The sequence below is a fragment of the Varanus komodoensis genome, unplaced genomic scaffold (assembly GCF_004798865.1).
Source record: "Varanus komodoensis strain SLA01 unplaced genomic scaffold, ASM479886v1 scaffold97, whole genome shotgun sequence".
Taxonomy (NCBI): Eukaryota; Metazoa; Chordata; class Lepidosauria; order Squamata; family Varanidae; genus Varanus; species Varanus komodoensis.
Window position 1 is genome coordinate 100910 of NW_025336668.1, and position 21206 is coordinate 122115.

General features: G+C 44.4%; 1 protein-coding gene across 1 annotated transcript in view; it reads right to left on the reverse strand.

Moving 5' to 3' along the window:
• Positions 1–1293: 1293 nt before the first annotated feature.
• LOC123017566 (serotriflin-like) overlaps positions 1294–21206 on the reverse strand; it is a 20131-nt gene continuing 218 nt past the window's right edge. The window contains exons 2-7 of the mRNA XM_044418996.1: positions 14616–14729; positions 12585–12675; positions 6945–7090; positions 5940–6034; positions 2877–2965; positions 1294–1436 (exon numbers count right to left, since the gene is read on the reverse strand). Of these exons, the coding sequence (XP_044274931.1) occupies positions 1294–1436; positions 2877–2965; positions 5940–6034; positions 6945–7090; positions 12585–12675; positions 14616–14729 (678 nt within the window). The remainder of the gene's footprint in view (positions 1437–2876; positions 2966–5939; positions 6035–6944; positions 7091–12584; positions 12676–14615; positions 14730–21206) is intronic.

The following is a 21206-nucleotide window of genomic DNA, read 5'->3' on the forward strand; positions in this document are numbered from 1 at the left end:
AGGGGAAGAAAGGGTGTAAGGGCTGTGTCAAACCTGCCTCATTCTCAGGGTGTTTCCCATTTCTGTTGAATACCTCTTGGTGATATTTGAGCTTACCTCATCACTGCAGCTGTGCTTTCCCCCTTTCATTTCGTGCACATCTTTGCATTGCCCGGCAGTTTTCCTGGCTATCTGGGCTTCCTGATCTGAAAGATCCTTCTGAAAGGATTTATCTCAGGATGTCTTTCCCTGGGAAGTGTGGAAAACCAGGGAGAGTGCAGGTTGCTGGGGACATGACTGTGCAGTGAAAAACAGGAGACCCGGACACTGTCTTCTGCCACCTTCAGAGTGAGATAAACACAAGAACCCCAAACCCAAGCCCTGAGCATGTCCCCAGAATCCTCTTCCCCCTGAACAGTGACGTTGCAAGAAAACCCTCTGGCAGTATTCCTGTAGGATGCGAGGCCAGGGGGCCAACCCCACCCCTCATCCCAGGTAGTCCTTGAAGGCCCTGTGCCAGGGACTGGGGAGCTAGGAGGGCAGATGCAGCCCACAGGCCAGGGGGTTCCATAGCCCTGGCATAAAGCCAAGCCTCCCCTGGGGACATGGCTGGGGTCTGCGGTGGTATTTGATTCCATGTAAGCGAAACCCTTGCTTGCACTGTTCGTTTGAAGATACTGTGACCTTTCATTGTGACAGTCTGTTGCATAAAGTTCTCCGTTTTTCTTTCCTGCGATACATTCATGGCCCCTTACAACTCTTCTATTCTATGATTCTATGATTTGGCTGCATAACTGTTAGTGTTCTAGGTTCCCTGAAAGGAGCGTTTCACTTCCTGATTCTAGCAGCCTGGAACAGAACCCGATAGCACTCTTCTGCATGATGTGTGTGGTCCTGAACCCTTAAACGTAATCCGGACTCAAGGCATTGGGCAAGCAATGGGTGGGCCTGCGTTGTTTCTGAAGGAGCAGGTGCGCTCCCTGGGGCTGTCTCCACATCTTACACACTCGCCAGACATGCAGTCTTCTATGCAGCAAAGAGGATGAAGTTGGGGTGGGGAGGAAGAGAAGGTCTGGATTAGCAACGAGTACTGCTATATTTATACGGGTGTATTGGAGGTGTTCAAAGTATTTTAAAAAAGCAATAATTGGAGAACAAAAAGGACACAGGTGGATACATTTTACTCTCTGCAAGTGGTTTATGGACTATTGTACTTGTACTTTTCAAATGGCAAATTTTGATCAAGTTTGAAGAAGCATTTTGGAGGCTTTAAAATGCTTCAGTTCCATTCTTTTTCAACTACAAAGAGCTCTCTCAAGCTATCTCTTGAACTTGTACGGCATCTTTTGGGCATTTACAAGTGGCTGGGCATTTTTCTTGCACAAAGTTCACGTCGCACTTGAAACTCTTCAGCAGTGTCTCACAGTAATCATCATCAATGTATTGACATGAATAGTCTGAAAGGAATAAAAGCAAAGTAAATTAGAGAGGGAGAGAGAGAGGGAGAGAGAGAGAATTGCCAATTGTTTAAACCTTTGACTTCCCCTCCCGGGCATAACTTTAGGTTCCTGCACTCAGGCTGATTTACCCTAATGATGCAAAATGCTTCTTGGTGTTATTCTGAAGAATGCTGTCCTCCAGGGAAAGGACTTTTCCATTATCAGTTAGGTTTTAATAACTTCTCAGATTTATTTATGACATTCACTTCATGTTCAGAAGCTAGAGCTTGTACAAAATATAGAAGCCTATTTTTATTCATGGAAATAAAAAAGCATAAGGCCCATATTATGTTCAGTTCTTCCTGAAAGTCATTACGCTTCTGCATGTTTCAGGCCTTGCATGAAAATGTTACATTTTACTTAAATGTAAATGGATCGGGCCTATTTACATTTAGAGATGTAATGATTTGCAGAGAGCAATAGATAAATGAGGGGGATACTTATAAAAATGACTGAACTAAGAGCTACCGTTATTCAAATCAAATCAGTCACAGGACAGCCTTAAAACAATACTTTCTCTAACTCTATCAGTTAATTAAAATACCTTCTTGCCTCCTCCCACCTCAAGGGATGACCAGGGAATCCTATGCAACATCGGGGAGGGGGGGGTGGGCAGCTGGTGAGAGAGGTGGCCACGGCTGTTTGGAGGCCATAGCAGAGGATGGATGCTCCATCCCTCTCTCTCTCCACGCTTCTTGCAAAGCCCATCCCTAGAAAGATCCTCTAGACTGGCCTGGGGAATATGAATCTCTGACCACCAAGACTGGAATGACATGACAATTGCAAAAGCAAGTACCCCCGGTGCTCTCATGCCTGAGGCAAGGATCAAGGCGGCAGAGAGCACAGGCCCCTGCTTGCTCTGTACAGACATCCCTGCTGCTTTCCTCTTGCATCTGTACAGGTGGCCCTGCTTGCCTTTCCCAAGGCCAAAGAGCTTATCTTGGTGAAGGAGGAGCTGGGGTGGGCAGCAGGTTAGAGGCCGAGGCTTCATGAAAGCCATTCAGCCTTTTGCAAGCACTAGAACAGGGAGCTTGCAAAGAGCCTGTGCATCCACGAGGGCCCCAACTAGGCTTTTGCAACGGATTGATCCTTTTCAGGTTGAACTTTCAGGTGCTCAGAACTGACTAAGTAAGTGTCTCCCAAAACCCTGGCTCAGGACTCCCCTTCCACGGAAATTCATTTGGCAGAAGTCCCAGACAGCGTTTTTGTGGCAGCACCTGAAAGATGAAATCTCCCCGGGGCTGCAGTCCTTAAGAAATGGCACAGAGATGATTGGTAACAGGAACTTTTTTTTTTTTTTTTACAAGATTCTGGAATTATGCATTGCATGTATCATGGCAGATTGAGAAAAGGGGTATTACCATCCAAAGGAGTTGCTTTATGTCATCGGTAACTTACTGCAAAGATTATTCTCACAGTTGTTAGGGCAGTCTCCACATGATGGGCCTTCTTTGTACGGTGTATTTATTTTTCCTTGTATGTTTCCTCTGAAATCACAGAGCAGTGCAACATGTTTGTCATTGAAGTGCAGGTAAGAAAAGATAGGTAAGAAATTATACTGAATGTCGGCCTTTGCTACAGGTGACCTGGCCAGACCTCACCTGTGGAGGAAGCCACATTAACATCAGCATCAAGACAATTCTGCATAGCGACAGGCAACAGCCCCTTAGTGAACTCACTGTGTCCCGGGAAAGTAACGAATTAACTACCACGTTAGCTCCAATGAGAGTCCTACTGTAATATGAATTCTCCTTCTATTTATGAGTTTTGTGCATCAGAATCAAAGTGGATGTCGGGGAGTTATAGTAAAGCATTAAAAAGGTCTCCCTTTGGATCTTCCTCCACCCACCAGTAGGAATAAAAAGGAGAATATTATATTTACACACACACACACACATATGAGAGAGAGAGATACTTTGGGGAGAAAAATAGACAAGTTCTTTGAATTAACTTGAAACAGAGCGTGAGATTAAAAAATGGAATGGAAGTTAAGAAGGGTGCTGCATCGAAAAGAGGGACATAACAAACACAAGCAGAAATGAAAAATCTGACTAGTTTTGATCACTTTTCAAAATCTGATGGTTATGGATGAAGCTACCTGTTGAGGAAACATGTAGAAGTGAATAAGAGAAAAACAAATCTTCCAACAATTACCTTCTAACTTTGTAAAGTGATTACATTTGTTGTAGAGAAGACAAGGAAAAGAAAAATTCAGTACTGGTGAAATAAAAATAATCTTGCTGACCTTGCATAATAAAGGCATTTTGATCAGTGATTAATACAAAAAGTGAGGCTAGACAGCATATGATGGGGTTCTGGCATGGATAAGAGTGGGCGAAAAGAGCCTAAAAGATTCTAGCTTCTTGGTCAAGTGCAAAAAGAACTCTAATTTCAAAGGAAAGTAGAATATTGTGTCATACTGATCTGCTATTAAGCCAAGATTTTAAAACTCTAATGACAAAGTTTGCCAAATGTTGAACAATCTCTTATCAAAAGTAATATAATCTGGATCCTTTAAAGAGGAACAATGAAAGAAGATATCAGAAGAACTCTTAGTTAACAGATAACTGTTAAATTGCACATACTCTTGTGTTATAGCCCCTTGGAATGCTGAAAAGATATTGAGAGGGTTCAGCTAAGATATTTAGATGATTTGATGGAGAACATGGGATTTAGCTGTACATGTCACATATCAACTGAGACTTCATGTAGAAATGCGTGGAAATGCTGATGCTAGAATGAATATAACAAATGGATGCTTTTCTAAATAAATTCAGAGCACAGCCTGGCAGTATCTGAGGAGCCATAGGATTCAGTGGAGTTGGTCCCCCACAAGGCTGAAGACACCAACCTCAGAGGAGAAGCTCTGAGTGTGGTTCCTCTCCTGCATGTTCAGCTCTGCAGTGGCCCTCCCTCTTCTGGCCAGGAATGAAGGCTTCCAGCCCTGGGAAGGGAGGAAGTAGGGTGCTGGGTGAGCCTGTGGGCAGGGAGCAGAGAGACCACGGATCCGCTCTCAGTCTGCTCTCCAGGCCTCTCAACCCCTGGGCCAGGCAGCGTGAACAAGAAAGACCCATCTGGAACAAATTGCCCATATGGAGAATGGAGGGGCAAACAACTCCCATTGCTCCTCCGGTTGTGCTGGGTAGGGGGTGTCCAGAACTGGAAGACCCTCCATTGGGCTAGACCCCATAGGACTGCTCTCTACATTAAAATGTGGCACTAGCCAGGGGTGCATAGTATTCATAGCACTGTCTCTAGTTCTTGAACATTCCGTACTAAGTGATCATCCAGGTGCTGAGAATGGATTTATATTGTAAACATGATGATCTACACAGATAATATTCTTTCAGACATGGTGGAGCCCAAAAAAATCACTGACAAAGATAAACACATTATTCAAGGAAGGAAGGAAGGATCTGGATCTACACTGTATTATTGTTTATTCATGAAAATAGCAGGCAATCATATGTATGTAGCACATCATTTCAGACATCATATTCTGTCTCATGGTTTCAAAAAAGAACATTGATCAAGATGCAGCATTTCTAAATTTATTATCCCTATTTCAAAAACTACCCTTGCAAGGAACCCATGAAGATTTTTCTTTAAAATGGGAAAAGGATATTTTAGAAGTTTGCTCAAATGAGAAGAAGGAAATAAATAGATGGGGAAACTCAATGGAACATCTAAAAAGAATGGTGGACCGGCCTTTCAAAACCTGAAATGATATTGTAATCCCCTGCAGGCAAAGACATAAATGTACTGAATTAGGCATGATGGAAAGTTTGCTTAGTTAAGTTATAATCATAATGATGATTTGGTACATCATGCATATTTGTTTTGCTCGGGAAGTAAAAAGAAAAAAAAATGATCGGCTTTCAAAGCTAAATGTAGGGGCTATTGCGGAAATCTAGAATCAATATAAAATGTGCATAGACTTGGTAGTATCTATAATTTGATAAAATCATAAAGGAAAATCAATTCAAAATACTTCTATAAAAAAGGGAATACATGACACTTCTGCATGCGAGGCAGGTTAAAGCCAAAGGGCTGTCTGCAAAACCAGCACAGGAGAGCTTTTACCTTCTCCTGCTCCACAAAGAATATGGAGGTGGCCTGATCCCCCTTGAGCAGTGCTTCACTTAATATCACCCAGGTTATGAAAGTGTGGGGAAAAACAAAGGAACAACTTTGAGGAATCCATGAGGAACAACTAAGAGCAATACAAATTAGGAATAGCCATCATTTCTCTTTCCATTTCTTGATAGTGGATAAGCTATTTAGTAACTCAGGGTATTAAGTGTAATAACTAATAACTAAGACTACAGCTAAGGGTGCTATAATAAGGGTGTTAGCTGTATAATAACTCAGGGCATTCCTCAACACACAGAAGCTCAGGATGTGTCGGCAAGCATGGTGGCAAACGGAGAACAGAACAGTTTATTCAGGTGTGACACTTACCCAGGGCAGTAATGGCAGACATAATGGAAATTGTGGATGTTATTGAGGCAGTAGGCATGTGCACATCCAAGCTGGTTAGAATGACTCCAAATAATCTAGAAACATAAGTGGGGCAGAGGCCACACATTAAATGGGGGTTCATGAAAAAACAAACAAACAAACAAGAAGCCTGTGTAGGAATTATTGCAACTATGCGACCATAAAACAGCAGAGCTTTCAAGCAAAGCGAAATACGTTTAGCTCAGTGAATTTCAGAAAGGCAGAATGAAGATTTGGAACACTCCTCCTTCTGTTCCGTACATTATGCTCTCTGGATGCTTTGAACAATGACTTGCAAAAACCAGCCTGGCCAATGTTGCGATTATGCGAGACGGAGAGCAGGGCCACCCCCCGCATCCACTGAGGGGCTCCTTCAGGGATGCTCTTTCTCACTCCATTCAGTAGGCAGAGCTGAGGAAGGTGACAGACAAGGCCCTGCCCTGCCTTGCCCTGAGTGTAAGAGGGGCCACAGAAAATGGGTTCGTAGGGACTCTCAGTCTCCAGTGGTAGGCCTTTTACACTGAGAACTGGGAGTACATTTCAATGCCCCCAGTGAGAAAGTGATGCTCAAGTGCTATTTTTGCAGAGGAGAAAGGTGTACACAAAGTCACTGGCCAGCCAGGGATGCTGGGACTTGTGAGGAGTGATGCAGTGTTGAGGAAAGTGAGCATCTGCAGCCACTGCTGCCTTTCCCTGCAATCACTGGCATCCTTGCAAACACTTGACAGAACCCTCCCCTTTAGGTCCCAACCTATTTACTATATTTATTCAACTTATATCCCACCATAACTAGTCCTAGGACTCTCTAAGAGGGTTACACATTAACTGTAAAGCTTCATGCAACTCAGTTATCAGCAGACTTGCTTAGACACAATTAAAAGACCAGAATTCATGGATGTTATTTCCACTGTTTTAGCCCCCAAAATCATATCAGAAGTCAGACGTTTATGGTGCTTCTGTTCATACCTGAGTATAGCTCAGAATGTCTTTTGAGGAGTCGGTTGTCCCAATGCCATATTTGAAATAAGGTTGATGACTTGCGAAAATATCTACTACGTCTGTCCAGCTGCTGGGATAGTTTGCCCTCAGTATAGACTCACCACACACCTTTCCTGGAAGAGAAGAAAGATGCTTGCATGCAAGGCACCCTTAAAATGCACGTGAAGGCTGGCCACTTGAGGAATGTAGAACGTGCGCCGGTGTGGGGAGGGTGGGCAGACGTGAGGCTTGCTCTGAAGGTGGCCAGCCAGTGCTGGCACAAGGAGTGGGCCAAAGCCAGCAACAGGAACTCCGGGGGCGGCTCTCTGGGCTCTGGGCGGGGGGTGGGGGCAAAGGCAGGTGCATCATCGGGGCAGATACAAGGTTGAGTCTTTGAGCAAAGACACAGAAAGGAAAGGGCTTAGGTGCTTAGTCCATGCGAGGTGGGCAACAGTGCTGGACCGGAGGGGCCAGAGGCATGCACAAAGCCAGTGCTGGGCAGGGGTCCTCCACCTGAGTTAGCAGAGTCCTCGCCATGAGGGCCTGAGGCTCAGACAGAAGGGCAAGCTCTGATGTCGAGCTTGGATGAGGCTTGATGAACAAGCCATCATAAAGAGGCAGGCTGGTGTTCCCCAGGTGGTGACCTTGAATTTCAGAGCTCAGTCCTCTAGGGCTGTTGCAGGTAAGCAAGTGTGCTGGTGGTGTCGAGACAACCCACCGATCGGCTTTGGATGGCAACCCGTTGACTGCTGTCGTTGGTTCTTGTCATGCAGAGCAAGCATACTCATGGTTAGTGACTGTTGCGTCTTATCATAGTTGGCCGTCAGGATAAGAACCAAACGTCTCTGGGAGGGTCTGTTGGAGCCACAGTGGATTGTCCTGCCATCCAGCCCTAGACTACTGACCTCTTGTGGGGAAAGTCCTGGTAGGAGCAGCAAAATCCCCCTGCTGCTCTTGCCAAGTGGCTAGTCAATGAGCACAGCTGGCTGCTGCCCCAGCTGAGAGGGGCAGCCAGGGCTCATTCCTTGAAGTGCGACAGGAGCGACTCCCCACCTTGGCTGGAGCACAGTGTAGCAGCAACTATACAACCCCAAGCAGTGGCCAGCCAAGGTGGGAAGTCGCCCGCTTGTGCTTCGGGGCAGAAGGCTGGTTTGCACAATTGAAAAAGAGGAGGAAAAATCCCATACACCCAGCTGCAGGCAAAACACAAAAATTAAAAGTGAGTGGGCAGGCAGGCTAGTCCCTTGAAGGTGTCTGCGCCAGCAGGGGATCATGGAAGCTGCCTCTTGGCTGGCCCTCACCTACCTGAAAACCATCAGCCAGTCAGTCGATCAAGGAGCTCGGCCCATGATCGTGGCCGCAGCTGCTGGGGAGAGGGGACTCGCTGTCCCTGCTGCACCCCCACAAGCAGGCCAGGTGGCCTGGGGGGGAGGAGTGGGCGAGGAAGCAGAGCACCTGTGCTGAACTGCAATGCCTGTCAGGCTGATGATGGGTGCTTTGCACCTGCAACTGACTCCCTGTGATAAAAGCTCTCCCTCTGTGTTACAAGGCGTCCAGTGCCAAACTCTCTGAATTGCAGCAGGCCAACCCATTAATACGCATATTTCATGGTCAAGGAACACTGAAAGATAAGGAAGAGATCAAGGCAAGGCATGGTAGATTTGGAGCCATTTGGACTGGGGTCACAGTGCAAGGGCAAAGGGTTCGTTTCAGTTCCTCCTCCCCACACAAGTGATATACTTCACTGTTACATTTTGTAAAGCAAACCTATCTGGGAGCTGCTGTCACTGACCTCACATGGAAGGCAATTTGGACTTCAGGGATACGTGCTGTGCCCAGCTCCATGCAATAAGAATCCACCCAGACGTATGCACTGAGTGTGACCTCTGTGTGAGCATCTTCTTACCTCTTCCTATGCATTTCTCAGGCATATTTACACAGCAAAGGCTAGCTCACCGATTCCAGTGAGAGTTTTTCCCCTCTATTGGGCTTAAGAAAAGGCCGCAAAGGAAAACGAGCATGAGGGCTTACAAGAAAGGGTTGTGCAGAAGTTCCTCCTCCATGACTGCATGAATGATTTACCATAAGTGACCTCGGTGCATCTGTAATGTACCTGTGCAGGCCAGAGGTCTCGTTACTGTGCATAAAGTAGTAAAGAGTTTTGTTGCCTTGTTTACAGTGACTTATACAGGAAGGCTTCAAGCTGTTTAAAACGTCAAGAGGAAGAAGTTACTTTTGCGTCACCTGGTCAGATGCTGCAAAGAAAGGTGATCAGCAGATAGAAACTCTGTAAGAGGCAGAAATGGCTACAAGAGCAGGGCAGGGAGAAGTCTTTAGAGAGAGCCAGGGAGCGAATGATGGGGCTGGAGTTCCTGGTGACTCGCTAACCGAGTAATGCTGGGAAAGCCACTCTGAGAAAACTCTTTCAGAGAGTGACCTGGACCCTGGAGCTGCTGACTGTGGAGAACTGGACCCTGGAGGTTGTACCTTAAGCAGGTGGCAACGGCCAGCACCAGCAGGGCTCAGCCAGGGACCTGAGCTGGGCATTTTGCATTTTGGCAAGTGTTCCCCATGCAGTGCCGTTCCACAGCCAGAAGCAGCAAGAGGGCCTGACGGCCGCAGGAGCCTGCTGCACAGCATTCACTTCCAGTTGCAAGGGGTTGCCTGGGGTGGAGCATAGTGCATGGATCCGGGGGGCATCAAGCTGAGAGCTTGTTCTCAGGAAAGCCTCTTTTAGGAAGTGTGGTGACTGAGAGCATTTAATTTTGGCATGAGCACTGCCATCCGACAAATTAAATAGCAGTCCTCCAGTGCGCACAGTCCATTCCCTTGATGAAGCCATGCCAACTTGGGGGTCAACTTGGCGGAGGGGCGTCAACTTTGCAGGTCCCTGAGGCCTAGGTGGGTTGTTTTGGTGGTGGGGTTTCTTGGCTGGGGGCCTTTATGACTGAGGTTGCTTTGTGGCAGGGAGTTCCATGCACTCAAGGCCCCAAGTATGTCGAAGAGAACAGGGGCAGAACAGCCCCTGTCAGTGGTTCCCCCGAATTCGCTGGCCACAGTGGTGAAACACCTTCAGATATGGCCTGTCATGTCTGTGCACATCTATTAACTCTCATCCTAATTAAACACAGCAAGAGACACTTACAATCAAACACGGATTTCTTAATTTGTGAGAATCTGTAGGATTTGGTTGATTCTGAAGGAGATCAGATTGAATGGGAAGAAATAATCTTCCTCTGCTTTGAACAGAAATGAAGATTGGCCAGAGCAGTCAGCTTCAGGGCAGGGCATTGCACAGCACAGTTCTGCTGGTGGGAGCGATGGAAGAGCCCCCATGTTGGGGGAAACAACAGAAGATGGAGTAGGAGAATCTCAGGGTAGTGAGGTAGTGAGCACACAGCAGGGGGAGAGGAAGGTAAGAGCAGCAAGGAGGAAATGCTGATGGAAGGTACACCTGCAAACACTCCAGAATTTCGTAAAAGGTGGATAGGGACACACATGACTCAGTGCAGGGCCTGATTTGAGGCATTTGCAAAACACCTTTAACATTGAGTTGGATTCATCATGTGATGACTAATCTTGCATACAGCTAAGCCAAAGTACCCCTTTTATATAGTACCCCTTTTATACCCCTGCTTTTCCAAACTTTTAAAAATGAATGAATGAATCAATCAAACTGTATGAACAGTAAAAGTATATGAACAGAATGTATACTATATTCTGCTCCACATGCCAAAATTAATTCTTGTTCTAACCCTCACTGGTATGTTGGAATTCCTCAAAAACTCCTTCCAGGTATTTTTCACAGATTCCCTCCTCCTTTTCTTGTCAAAGGAAAGACACACACTTTGAATGCCGGAGGTCAGACTAGATGGCCCGGGAGACCCCTTCGGACTCGCTCTGTTTCTATGTTTCTAACTTATGCACATTTAAGCACTCACCAAGCCCTATAATTTGTTTTCTGTATCATAGCTGAGCTCTTACTCCTCTCTTAAGCACCACTCCTGATTTTCACCCAAACCCTTCTTTATATATACTGCTTTACCTAGAAGAATCCCTTTTGCTTTTGGCTGTTAAAACCCCCAGGGAAGGAATTTGGCCAATTCACTGAAAGTAAACTGTAATCCACATTCTGTTCATCCCCAGATTAGAACACTGCACAGACCCTAAATACTAAAGACTGAAATGATCCAACTAAACATTAGTGCTGTTGCAAATTACGTCAAGCTAGGACCAGCTACCTCTAGCACGAGACCAAGAGTGTTTGCTAGCAGAATGGGTGGTTCTGCGGAAGCGGTACAGGGCTTGTCCCAGATGCAATTTGCATCACGGCGACGTAATTTGTGTTATGAATGAGATGCTGGCCAAAATGTTTCAGCAAATGTTATATGTTATTACATATTGTTAAAATATGTGATCTTAGTAAATGGAAATCAGAAGTGCCAACTACTCACATTTTTCAGTCATCCAAATAGCTTTGCCCTCATTGGCCAGAATAAGAGAGGCCCAGAAATTCATTCCTTATCTTGCTGAGAGTCCAACAATACATTAAATATGTAGCACCTAACAAAGGCTCCTTTTTATTTATTTTTATTTTTCTATAAGCATGTGGGCTGGATGAGAACCATTTTACATGGGGCATGGGTTTTAACCTTCCCACACAGCCCCTTTCCAACCTATTTTCACTTCTACCTCACCAGCAGTTGAAGTTTAAAGGGGAAAAACCCTCTTCCATTGATGCAGGTAGAATTCCCCAATCCCTCCCGTTCTTTAGCTGCCTTACATGGGAGAAAGGTAATTTAGTGTGTGCGGAGAAGCAGCTGGGGGACGGTTTAAGCCATCCTTATTCATTCATGGTAATCCCAATACAGATCAGAGTGCCATAAACATATGGTAGGAGAAAAAAGAAAGGAAAACTACAGTGGGCTCTGCTTGACATTAACTTTTCCTCCAATTTATCCCTGGGCGCAAAAAGTCCACATTGCTTTTATATGGCAGATCCATGCAACATTCTCCAGATGGGTGCTTAAAAACTTCCAGCATTCCTGACTGCCCTTTTACATATTTTCTATGACTGAGGAGGCAGTCCTGTGGACTGCTCACATTATCTGGAGAGACCATAGGATTCTTCCGAGCCCAAACCCCATCTTCCTAACAGCCAGCATGGAGAGAACCCCACCGGCTGCCTCTCCAAGGTACTCAGAGAGAGGAAGTAGGAAGGGGTGTGCTTGGGCAGAGATGGAGGGTGGCTGGGACCATCCGCCTAGGCCGATTCCTGTTGGCACCCCAGCTTCCTTCCCTCGTCCTTTCGGCTGCTCTAGCTAGATGGATGGTAGCAACAGCCTAGCTCATTGCACAGGGCAAGATGTGAAGGCTTCGGACAGTGCAGCTGTGGACAGTGCCCCTCGTTCTGGCCACTGCATGCATGTAAGCCCCCCTATTCAGAGGCTTACATCCAGGTAAGTTTGGGGTGATAGGACTGCACCCTGCACTTTCATAAAATTATCTATTTTAAATGTCTCACAAGTCCACAGGACCTGCATGCTTCAGAAGAACCGTAGGATCTGCAGGTCACATTCACTCCTGCAAGTCTGTTGTGATTTTTTCTAACATCCACATCCTACTTACCGTCCACCATTCGCTCCTCTTTGGGACTGGGCTCCCCTAGGCATTTACTGACCCATTCTGCAGCAGTTTTGGCAGCTTCCTCGTTCCATCTCTTAATAGATCAAACAGAGTAATCATTACCTTGCAGCTAGACCATGGAATTACTGCATCTTCAGGTTGCACAAACCAGTAACAGAGACACAGAGCTGAGGTGCAGAATTCAGACACCCTAACACCCCCATCTAACAGCCAACCATCAGGTGCGTGACTTTTCAAAAAGATATTGACAGATTTAGCTCTTTAGCTTAGAGGGAAAGTGCTCCCGAAAAAGAAGCACTTTTGCATATTTAGTTCCTGCCCAGCTGTGTGCATACCCCCACAGAGGGACCCTGGCTGAGCAGGGATCAGAAAATTTATTGCTGAATGCAGATATGAATGAACACTCTTGTTTCAAGATGGTGAGATCGCAAGTGCTGCTTTCTAACTCCACCTGAGGTTTTATTTAAGCAAATCTTTTACAGACCTCTCAGTCAGTGGTCTTTCTGCCGAAGAAAAGCGGTGCTGGTCTTAAGTATTTCTTGGTTTCACTCAGGAAGTGCCAAGTGCTCAGATTGCATCTAGAGGGTTTTTCATGCTGAAATAATTTCCTTATAAACTCAGTGATTATGATCCGGAAAAGGTCAAACCTTTCCATGTGGGATATTCACATCTGTGCTGTGATTCAGTGAAGGAACTGGATGGGGAGGGCAGCAAGGCGCTGGATAGTTACTGCAGTGACTGGCTCAGCTCCCCGCTGTGCCAGAGGGAGCAGGAGTTCAGAAAGGCCTCTTGGGGGCGCTGTGATGCAGGCCAGGAATAAAGGACGGGCTGCTGGTGTTGGCCAGGTGGCTGTGAGGAATGATGCACACCACACCAGCCGCCTAGAAAGGCCTCGGCAGTTATAGGAGGCCTATAAATACAGGTAGAAAGAAAGAAGGAGAAGAGAAGAGCAGAGCAGAGCAGAGCAGAGCAGAGCAGAGCAGAGCAGAGAAGAGAAGAGAAGAGAAGAGAGAGCGCGTGAGAGAGAGAAGAAAGAAAGAAAGAAAGAAAGAAAGAAAGAAAGAAAGAAAGAAAGAAAGAAAGAAAGAAAGAAGGAAAGAGATCAGCACTGGGAAGAGTGTGGTTGTGAGGCATGGTTTGTTTGGACAGTGTCACGATGCACTTGGCCTGAACCCAGCATGGTGCAAAGAGGCACACAACTCCATGCCACACTTAGCACAGAGAAAGGCAAAATGCACAAGGCGATTATTTCAGGGGGCGTGATATATCACCAACCACACTAACATCCGGCTCACAGAGTGTCTGGTGGGAGGAAATCTTGTACTATCGCAGCCTGGTTCTACCTCCGTCTCTTAAGCTTGGCTTCAGAGGTTCTGCTCATTGGTCTGCTCCTAGATTTGCTGGGCTCATCTAAGCCACTGGGGCCCTTTTCAGTAGTTGATCCCAGTGCCTCGACCTCTCCCAGGAAGCATGACCAGCCCCATCTGTGCCGGCCTCCAACAATCCTTGAAGCAGGTCTGGTGATAAAGGATAGTCTCAGAGAGCTGCTTACTGGATCTTGGGGTAGTTGTTACTCCAGATTGCCTGCCTTTTTAAGAGCTGCATAATCTGTACTTACAGTTCACTGGCCTTTCCACATTTTGTTGGTTGTAAACTCTCTTTACACACACACACACATTTAAATTGTAATTTGTGTGTGTGTGTCTATATATATCTTCTATAAAGCACATAGTTAATTTGTTTGTTTGTTTATTAAAAGCTTTTCTATCCCGTCCCCTACAAATGTCTCGGGACGGCTTACAATTAATACAATATGTTCAGATACAAATACGTTCTCTGAACTGTGCTTTTATTTGTGCCTGGAAAGAACACTGACCCATAAGGTGGCCTAAAAATAGTTTACATACAAAACAGATGTGTTCCTAAATCATATCGTCTTGGAAGCTATGAAAGTAGAAATTACGCCACTGTGAAGCATTTCAAAAGTAGCAATCTCAGTGAACCTGAGCTTACCATTTTCAACATATTGCTGGCAGGCGGCTGCACTGCTCCCCTGAGTAGGTTGTGCTTCTCAATAATAATCTTCTGATCCTCCTCAGAGACATCGCCTAGTATGCTTGTGGCTGACTGAAAGTAAAAGAAGTTATGCAAGAGATTCCTTTGTGCTGAAATAATTTCTCTTCTTTCCATCAGCCATGGGTCAAATGTACAACAGTGCCTATGCTCTTATGTTATAACTGTACTTGTGTACTACATAGCTCATGTTCTCTGGCTGGATTGCCAACAGATTAAAGAATAAAATGCAGTATTTTAGTATAAATGAACAGTGCAAAGAAATGGAAGAAAACAATAGAATAAGGAGGACCAGAGATCTCTTCAAGAAAATGAAGGGAACGTTTCATGCAAAGATGGGCATGATAAAGGACCAAAATGGCAGGGACCTAACCGAGGCAGAAGAGATTAAGAAGAGGTGGCAAGATTACACAGAGGAACTATACAAAAAAGAGCTTAACATCCCTGATAACCACGATGGGGTGGTCACTGACCTCGAGCCAGACATCCTGCAAAGTGAAGTCAAATGGGCCTTAGGAAGTCTGAGCAACAACAAAGCTAGTGGAGGTGACACTATTCCAGCTGAGCTATTCAAAATCCTAAAAGACGATGCAGTAAAAGTCCTACATTCAATATGCCAGCAAACTTGGAAAACTCAGCAGTGGCCACAGGATTGGAAAAGGTCAGTTTACATTCTGATCCCAGAGAAGGGCAATGCCAAAGAATGTTCAAGCTACCGCACCATTGCACTCATTCCACATGCTAGCAAAGTTATGCTCAAAATCCTACAAGCTTGGCTCCAGCAGTATGTGGACCGAGAACTACCAGAAGTACAGGAAGGATTCAAAGAGGCAGAGGAACTAGAGATCAAATTGCCAACATACGCTGGATCATGGAGAAAGCTAGGGAGTTCCAGAAAAACATCTACTTCTGCTTCATTGACTATGCTAAAGCCTTTGATTGTGTGGATCACAACAAATTGTGGAAAGTTCTTAAAGAGATGGGAGTACATGACCATCTTATATGTCTCTTGAGAAACCTATATGTGGGTCAAGAAGCAACAGTGAGAACTGGACACAGAACCACTGATTGGTTCAAAATTGAGAAAGGAGTTCGGCAAGGCTGTATGCTGTCCCCCTGCCTATTTAACTTATATGCAGAGCACATCATGAGAAAGGTGGGGCTAGATGAAGCACCATTTGGAATGAAGATTGCTGGAAGAAATATCAACAACCTCAGGTATGCAGATGATACCACCCTCATGGCAGAAAGTGAAGAGGAACTAAAGAGCCTCTTGATGCGGGTGAAGGAGGAGAGTGCAAAAGTTGGCTTGAAACTCAACATTAAGAAAACTAAGATCATGACATCTGGTCCTCTCACTTCCTGGCAAATAGATGGGGAAGAAATGGAGGTAGTGACAGATTGTATTTTCCTGGGCTCCAAGATCACCGCAGATGGGGACTGCAGCCAAGAAATTAAAAGATGCTTGCTCCTTGGGAGGAAAGCTATGACAAATCTAGATAGCATACTAAAAGGCAGAGACATCACCCTGCCAACAAAAGTGCGTATACTCAAGGCTATGGTTTTCCCAGTTACAATGTATGGCTGTGACTGTTGGACCATAAGGAAGGCTGCAAGGTAATCAAACCAGTCAGTCCTAGAGGAGATCAACCCTGACTGCTCTTTAGAAGGCCAGATACTGGTGGGATGGTGGAGGACAGGAAGGCCTGGAGGAATGTTGTCCATGGGGTCATGATGGGTCGGACACAACTTTGTGACTAACAACAACAACATTTTAGTATATACTGCACACTGCCGAAATCCTTACCTTCACTGCTGTGTATGAGCGGGCATCTGACCTGAAGTGGCCAGCTGAAGGACCGTGCCAGGGGAATGCTCCAGCCTCCAGTTTGGAGAACAGAATGCCCAGCTATTCTCAGGAGTGTTTCCTTTTCGGTCAAAGCGTACAGACCCCTCTTACCAGCACATTACTGGCCAAAACTAGGTAGTCTTTATACTAACAAAACAGGAATTGATTTTAGATCCTGTTGCATGAAGTGAGGCCAATGTGGGTACCTTTGGAGGGGTAAGCTAAACAAGGCCAACAAAAAGCATCCCCGCTGTCTCATGAAAAAAGGCAGCAAGAGCTCTGTCGGAAATAGTTCCCTCCCTCTCCAGGCAGCTGTCTCTGAAATGCTGCCCAGGAGGAAAACAGCACTGCTTTCAGCCTTTGCTTAGCAGCTATTCCTTCACTCCAAAGCAGGTGAAGGGAACCCAGTCCAGATCTGAAAAGAGAACCAGTGTGGCATTGTGGTTACAGTGTCAGACTGGGGCGTGGGAGATCCGGGATCTGGTCCCCACTCAGCCATGAGGCTCACTGGGTGACTTGGGGCCAGTCACTCACTCGTAGCCTAACCTACCACACAGGGTTGTTTTGAGGATAACATGGAGAAGAGGAAACCCATGAAAGCTGCCTTAGGTTCCTTGCAACAGGAAAAATGGCAGGATGTAAATGTAATGGAACAAAAAGACAATGATGATGACACTGACAATGACTAAAAGCCTCCCTGCCTTTGCTGCTGAGGTCATGATCTGAATCAGGGACCTGCACCAGTCTGCTAGAATTAGATTTAAAGTAACGGCTGTAGGAACCCAGGTTTGACTATGACAAACGTGCCAGTCTCCTGATGTGGTATGAAAAGTGTAAGGTGCATGGTTGTTTCTTAAATCATTATATTAGGAAATCATTAATGTCAGTGTGGGAAAATTTAAAGATAAAACTGTATACTAAATTACCAAGATGGCTTGCGCCTATGGAAGCTCTCATATATCCAAATGCATTGAATTTTGATACGATTGTGAGATATGATGATATTTTGGATAATGATGGAGGATTGAAATTGAATCAAGAAATACAAGAACAAAGAACTAATATTTCTTGGTGGCACAAGGTTCAAATGCAATCGAGATATGCTAAAGCCTATAGAATGTGGGGCTTTTATAAGGAGCTAACAGCTTTTGATCAGGTGATGCTTAAATCAGATGAGAAAATGATTAAAAGATTGAATAACCTCCTACTGGATAGGAGAATGGAAGATGAACAGGTTAAGGAAACTATGATAATGTGGGCACAAAACATTGGATATAATATTGAGTTAGAGAAATGGCAAAAGCTGTGGGAAAGAAATATTAAAGTAACATTAGCAACCTCATATAAAGAAAACCTGTATAAAATGTTTTATAGATGGTATCTGTCTCCAAATATGTCAAATGGATGTTGGAAATGTAAACACAAATTGGGTACTTTTTATCATATGTGGTGGACCTGTGATAAGGCAAAAAAGTATTGGATTAAAATACACAAATGGCTTGAGGAAATGTTACAAAAACCTCTAACATTTAAACCTGAAGTTTTCTTATTAGACATTATACCTGTTGATATTAGTAAACAAGAAATGTAGTTGATTTTACATGTAATTACTGCGGTGAGGATTGCATTTGCCCAACACTGGAAGAGTGAAGAGCCACCTGCCGATGAACTGATTCTAAAAAAGATTTTGGACTGTGCCAAAATGGACAGATTGACTTTGTCTCTGAAGGAGAAAGAAGATACAGATTTCTATCAAACCTGGGACTCTTTTTACTATTGGCTAGAGAAATGGGACTATGCATAGAGTTAAATATGTTTATAGTTTAACATAAAAAGAAAAAAAGTGGAGGACTGACCCAGTAGGTCTGATGTTTTCGATAATTGATCATTTTTAGTTCCCTTTTTGTTAGGTTTATTAAGAATAAAACTTATTCAAGAAAAAAAAAGAAAATGGAAGGAAACTGTCTTAAGCTCTATCCTCCTCTGAAAGCAACAGTAACAAATGAACCGTATTTCCAGGAATTGTAGGTTCCAGATCCAGGCAGGTGTAATAGATGTTCTGTGCAAATCCTAAGGCTCATACCTGGGCAAGTGATAGTTGTAGCTCAGCAGCCAATAGCAAGAGTGCAATCTGATGAAGCATGTCTGGGGAAACAAAGCAATGAGCAAATCTGATTAGAATCTTCACTTGCTAAGCTGGATTTGCAACAAACGAGGGAACGCTTCTTAAACATGCTTAGAATCCCCCACAGAGCTCAGTGGGATGCACTGACCAAAGACGTGTGCTTTAGAAAGCAGCCTCAGACTGGTTTAACACAGGACCAAGCACTGTACATCGCCTTGGGAGGCCTTCTTGGGCTGAAAGACAACTCAGATTTATGAATGAATGACTCAATGATATAGCAAACAGTTTGCTTGCAGAAAGCCCTGAATTTCATCCCTGTCACCTCCCCTTAAGAGATGATGGGAAGTGCTGAGGTGCTGAAGAGCTGGGCTTGAACCCAAAGGTTTGGGCATGGTATAAGGCCGTTTCCTATATACCATATTTTCTTTCACTCTGGGGCATGTTTCTGATGTGGCTGTGTAGGGAAATCTTGCTATCTTGTCCCTGATTTAGGTTGGCACCTGTTAGCTGACTGAAATCATGAACAAATTAGATCTGCCTGAACATGGGGCTCAAGCAGAGGTCAATTCAATGCTGCTAATGAGCGACAATAAGGTTTTCTGTTTCGACAGTGGGCCAGGCTATCACAATTACTTAAGTTAATGCCAACTGATTCGTTAAAATGGAAGACTTTACCAACTATCAACAGTGCAATGCATTGGAGATGATGTAATTATGAAAAGACTCACTCCCGTTGCCACGTATTTTTCCCTGAAAGTAGTACTAAACCTTTGTCTGCAACCCTAAATTAACAGTTTCCTGTGCCATGCCATTCACCACATTTCTAGATGTGCCTAGTCAAAATCATTCACTTTAAAATCTCCTAATTTTATGGAAGGGGTTTAAGCACATGCTTAAGTTCCTTGAGCAAAAATCAGTACTATTTAAAAGCACTGAAATATGGCCAGATTGTATCCAAGAAATGTGATTCAACAGGTTGCACCAAAGAGGGAAACCAATTCTTGAATTGTAATTGTGCTCCAGCAATTACTTCTTACTTGGAATTTTTGCTGTCAGAGATTCCAGAGGGCATTCCTCATCCTGTGAAGGCTGTTGTCTTTTTGGGAGGTGGGTTAAGTTGTCCACCCTGCCCACCCTGATGAGAATACACCTGAGCTTCCCGTTGCTTTCTGCACATATCTTTTGTAGTATCTTTTCTCTCATTTCATTTTGGCAGGCCTTTTATGGACTAAAATCAGCCTCTTTTTCCCTTTTATTCATCCAGAAATAAATCCATCTCTTTTCCTCTATTTTAGCGTTCCATTTTTTCACATAACCACTTCAAAGGTCGATCCATTAAGACTTATCAGAGTGCAACTAGAAAGGCCCTAGTTTTTTTCCTCTATAGAATTTCCATTTCTGTCCTATGTTTAAAACTAAATCAAATACATGCAGTAGGTTCTCACTCATAGACAGGTGGTGGGGGAGATTTTTTCCAGAATTTATAATTAGGAAACACAAGTATATGTACGTCTTTCTTCTATACTGCCAACAGCTGAAACACACTGAGCAGTTTGCAACAGTTCCTAAGCAGGGGCACGAGACAATAAAACAACCACAAACATCTTCCAAAAGACAACACCTTAAAATAGTTTTTCAAATGTAAAATAATTTATCAGTGAAACAGTATTACAAAGCAAGCCTGTTGAAAAGCACTAGACACAGGTCAGCCATTCCAGTTTTTAGCTAACCCTTACATATCTTGAAATGCCTCGGCACAGAGCCCAAAGGGTGACAACCTGGCACCAGCGGGATGACAAAATTGGTGGCCAGTGAGACCCTTCCATAGTTACAGAGCCATCTTTGTGAATGCCTCTCCAAGCCTCTCTCGCAACTGGCACACGGAGGACATCCCCAGATGTGGATCATGGCATTTTATTTATTTATTTATTTATTTATTTATTTATTTATTTATTTATTTATTAAAACATTTCTATGCCACCCCTTGCCGAAGCCTCGGGGCGGCTCACAGCACAAATAAAATACATAAATAACAATATAAAATTAATATAAAATAAATAACAATATAAAAGGTAGGTTGTGGCCAGGAGAGGCATCTGTCAAGGATTTTGGCTCTAAGCTGCATAAGGCCTTATAGCTTAAAGCCAGCACCCTGAATTGAGGTCAGAAGCAAGTCGGCAATGAAAGCAAGCAGGCCAGAATAGCAGTTGCTTAAAACAAACAACTGTAAGCCAGCAACTAAAAACCCAGAAAATGACCAGGAATCAATTGAAAGGGAGAACACAAAGCCCCAAAGTGATGCATGGACTCAACTGGCACTGAAAAGCTAGTAGAGAAGGAGCAGGGTGAACACGCAGCAGTAAATGATGTTCTCTCCAGGAATTGGCTGACTAAGTCTAGTAATATAAATGAGATAAACTTCAGTAAAAAACTCTCCCTTATGGAGATACATGGAAAAATAGCTTCCTATATACAAAACGTTTGCTGTTCTGTTTAGAGATAATCAAATGATTTTGGAAGTCATTAGCAGATGTCAGCTTGGGAGGTGAACAATTGC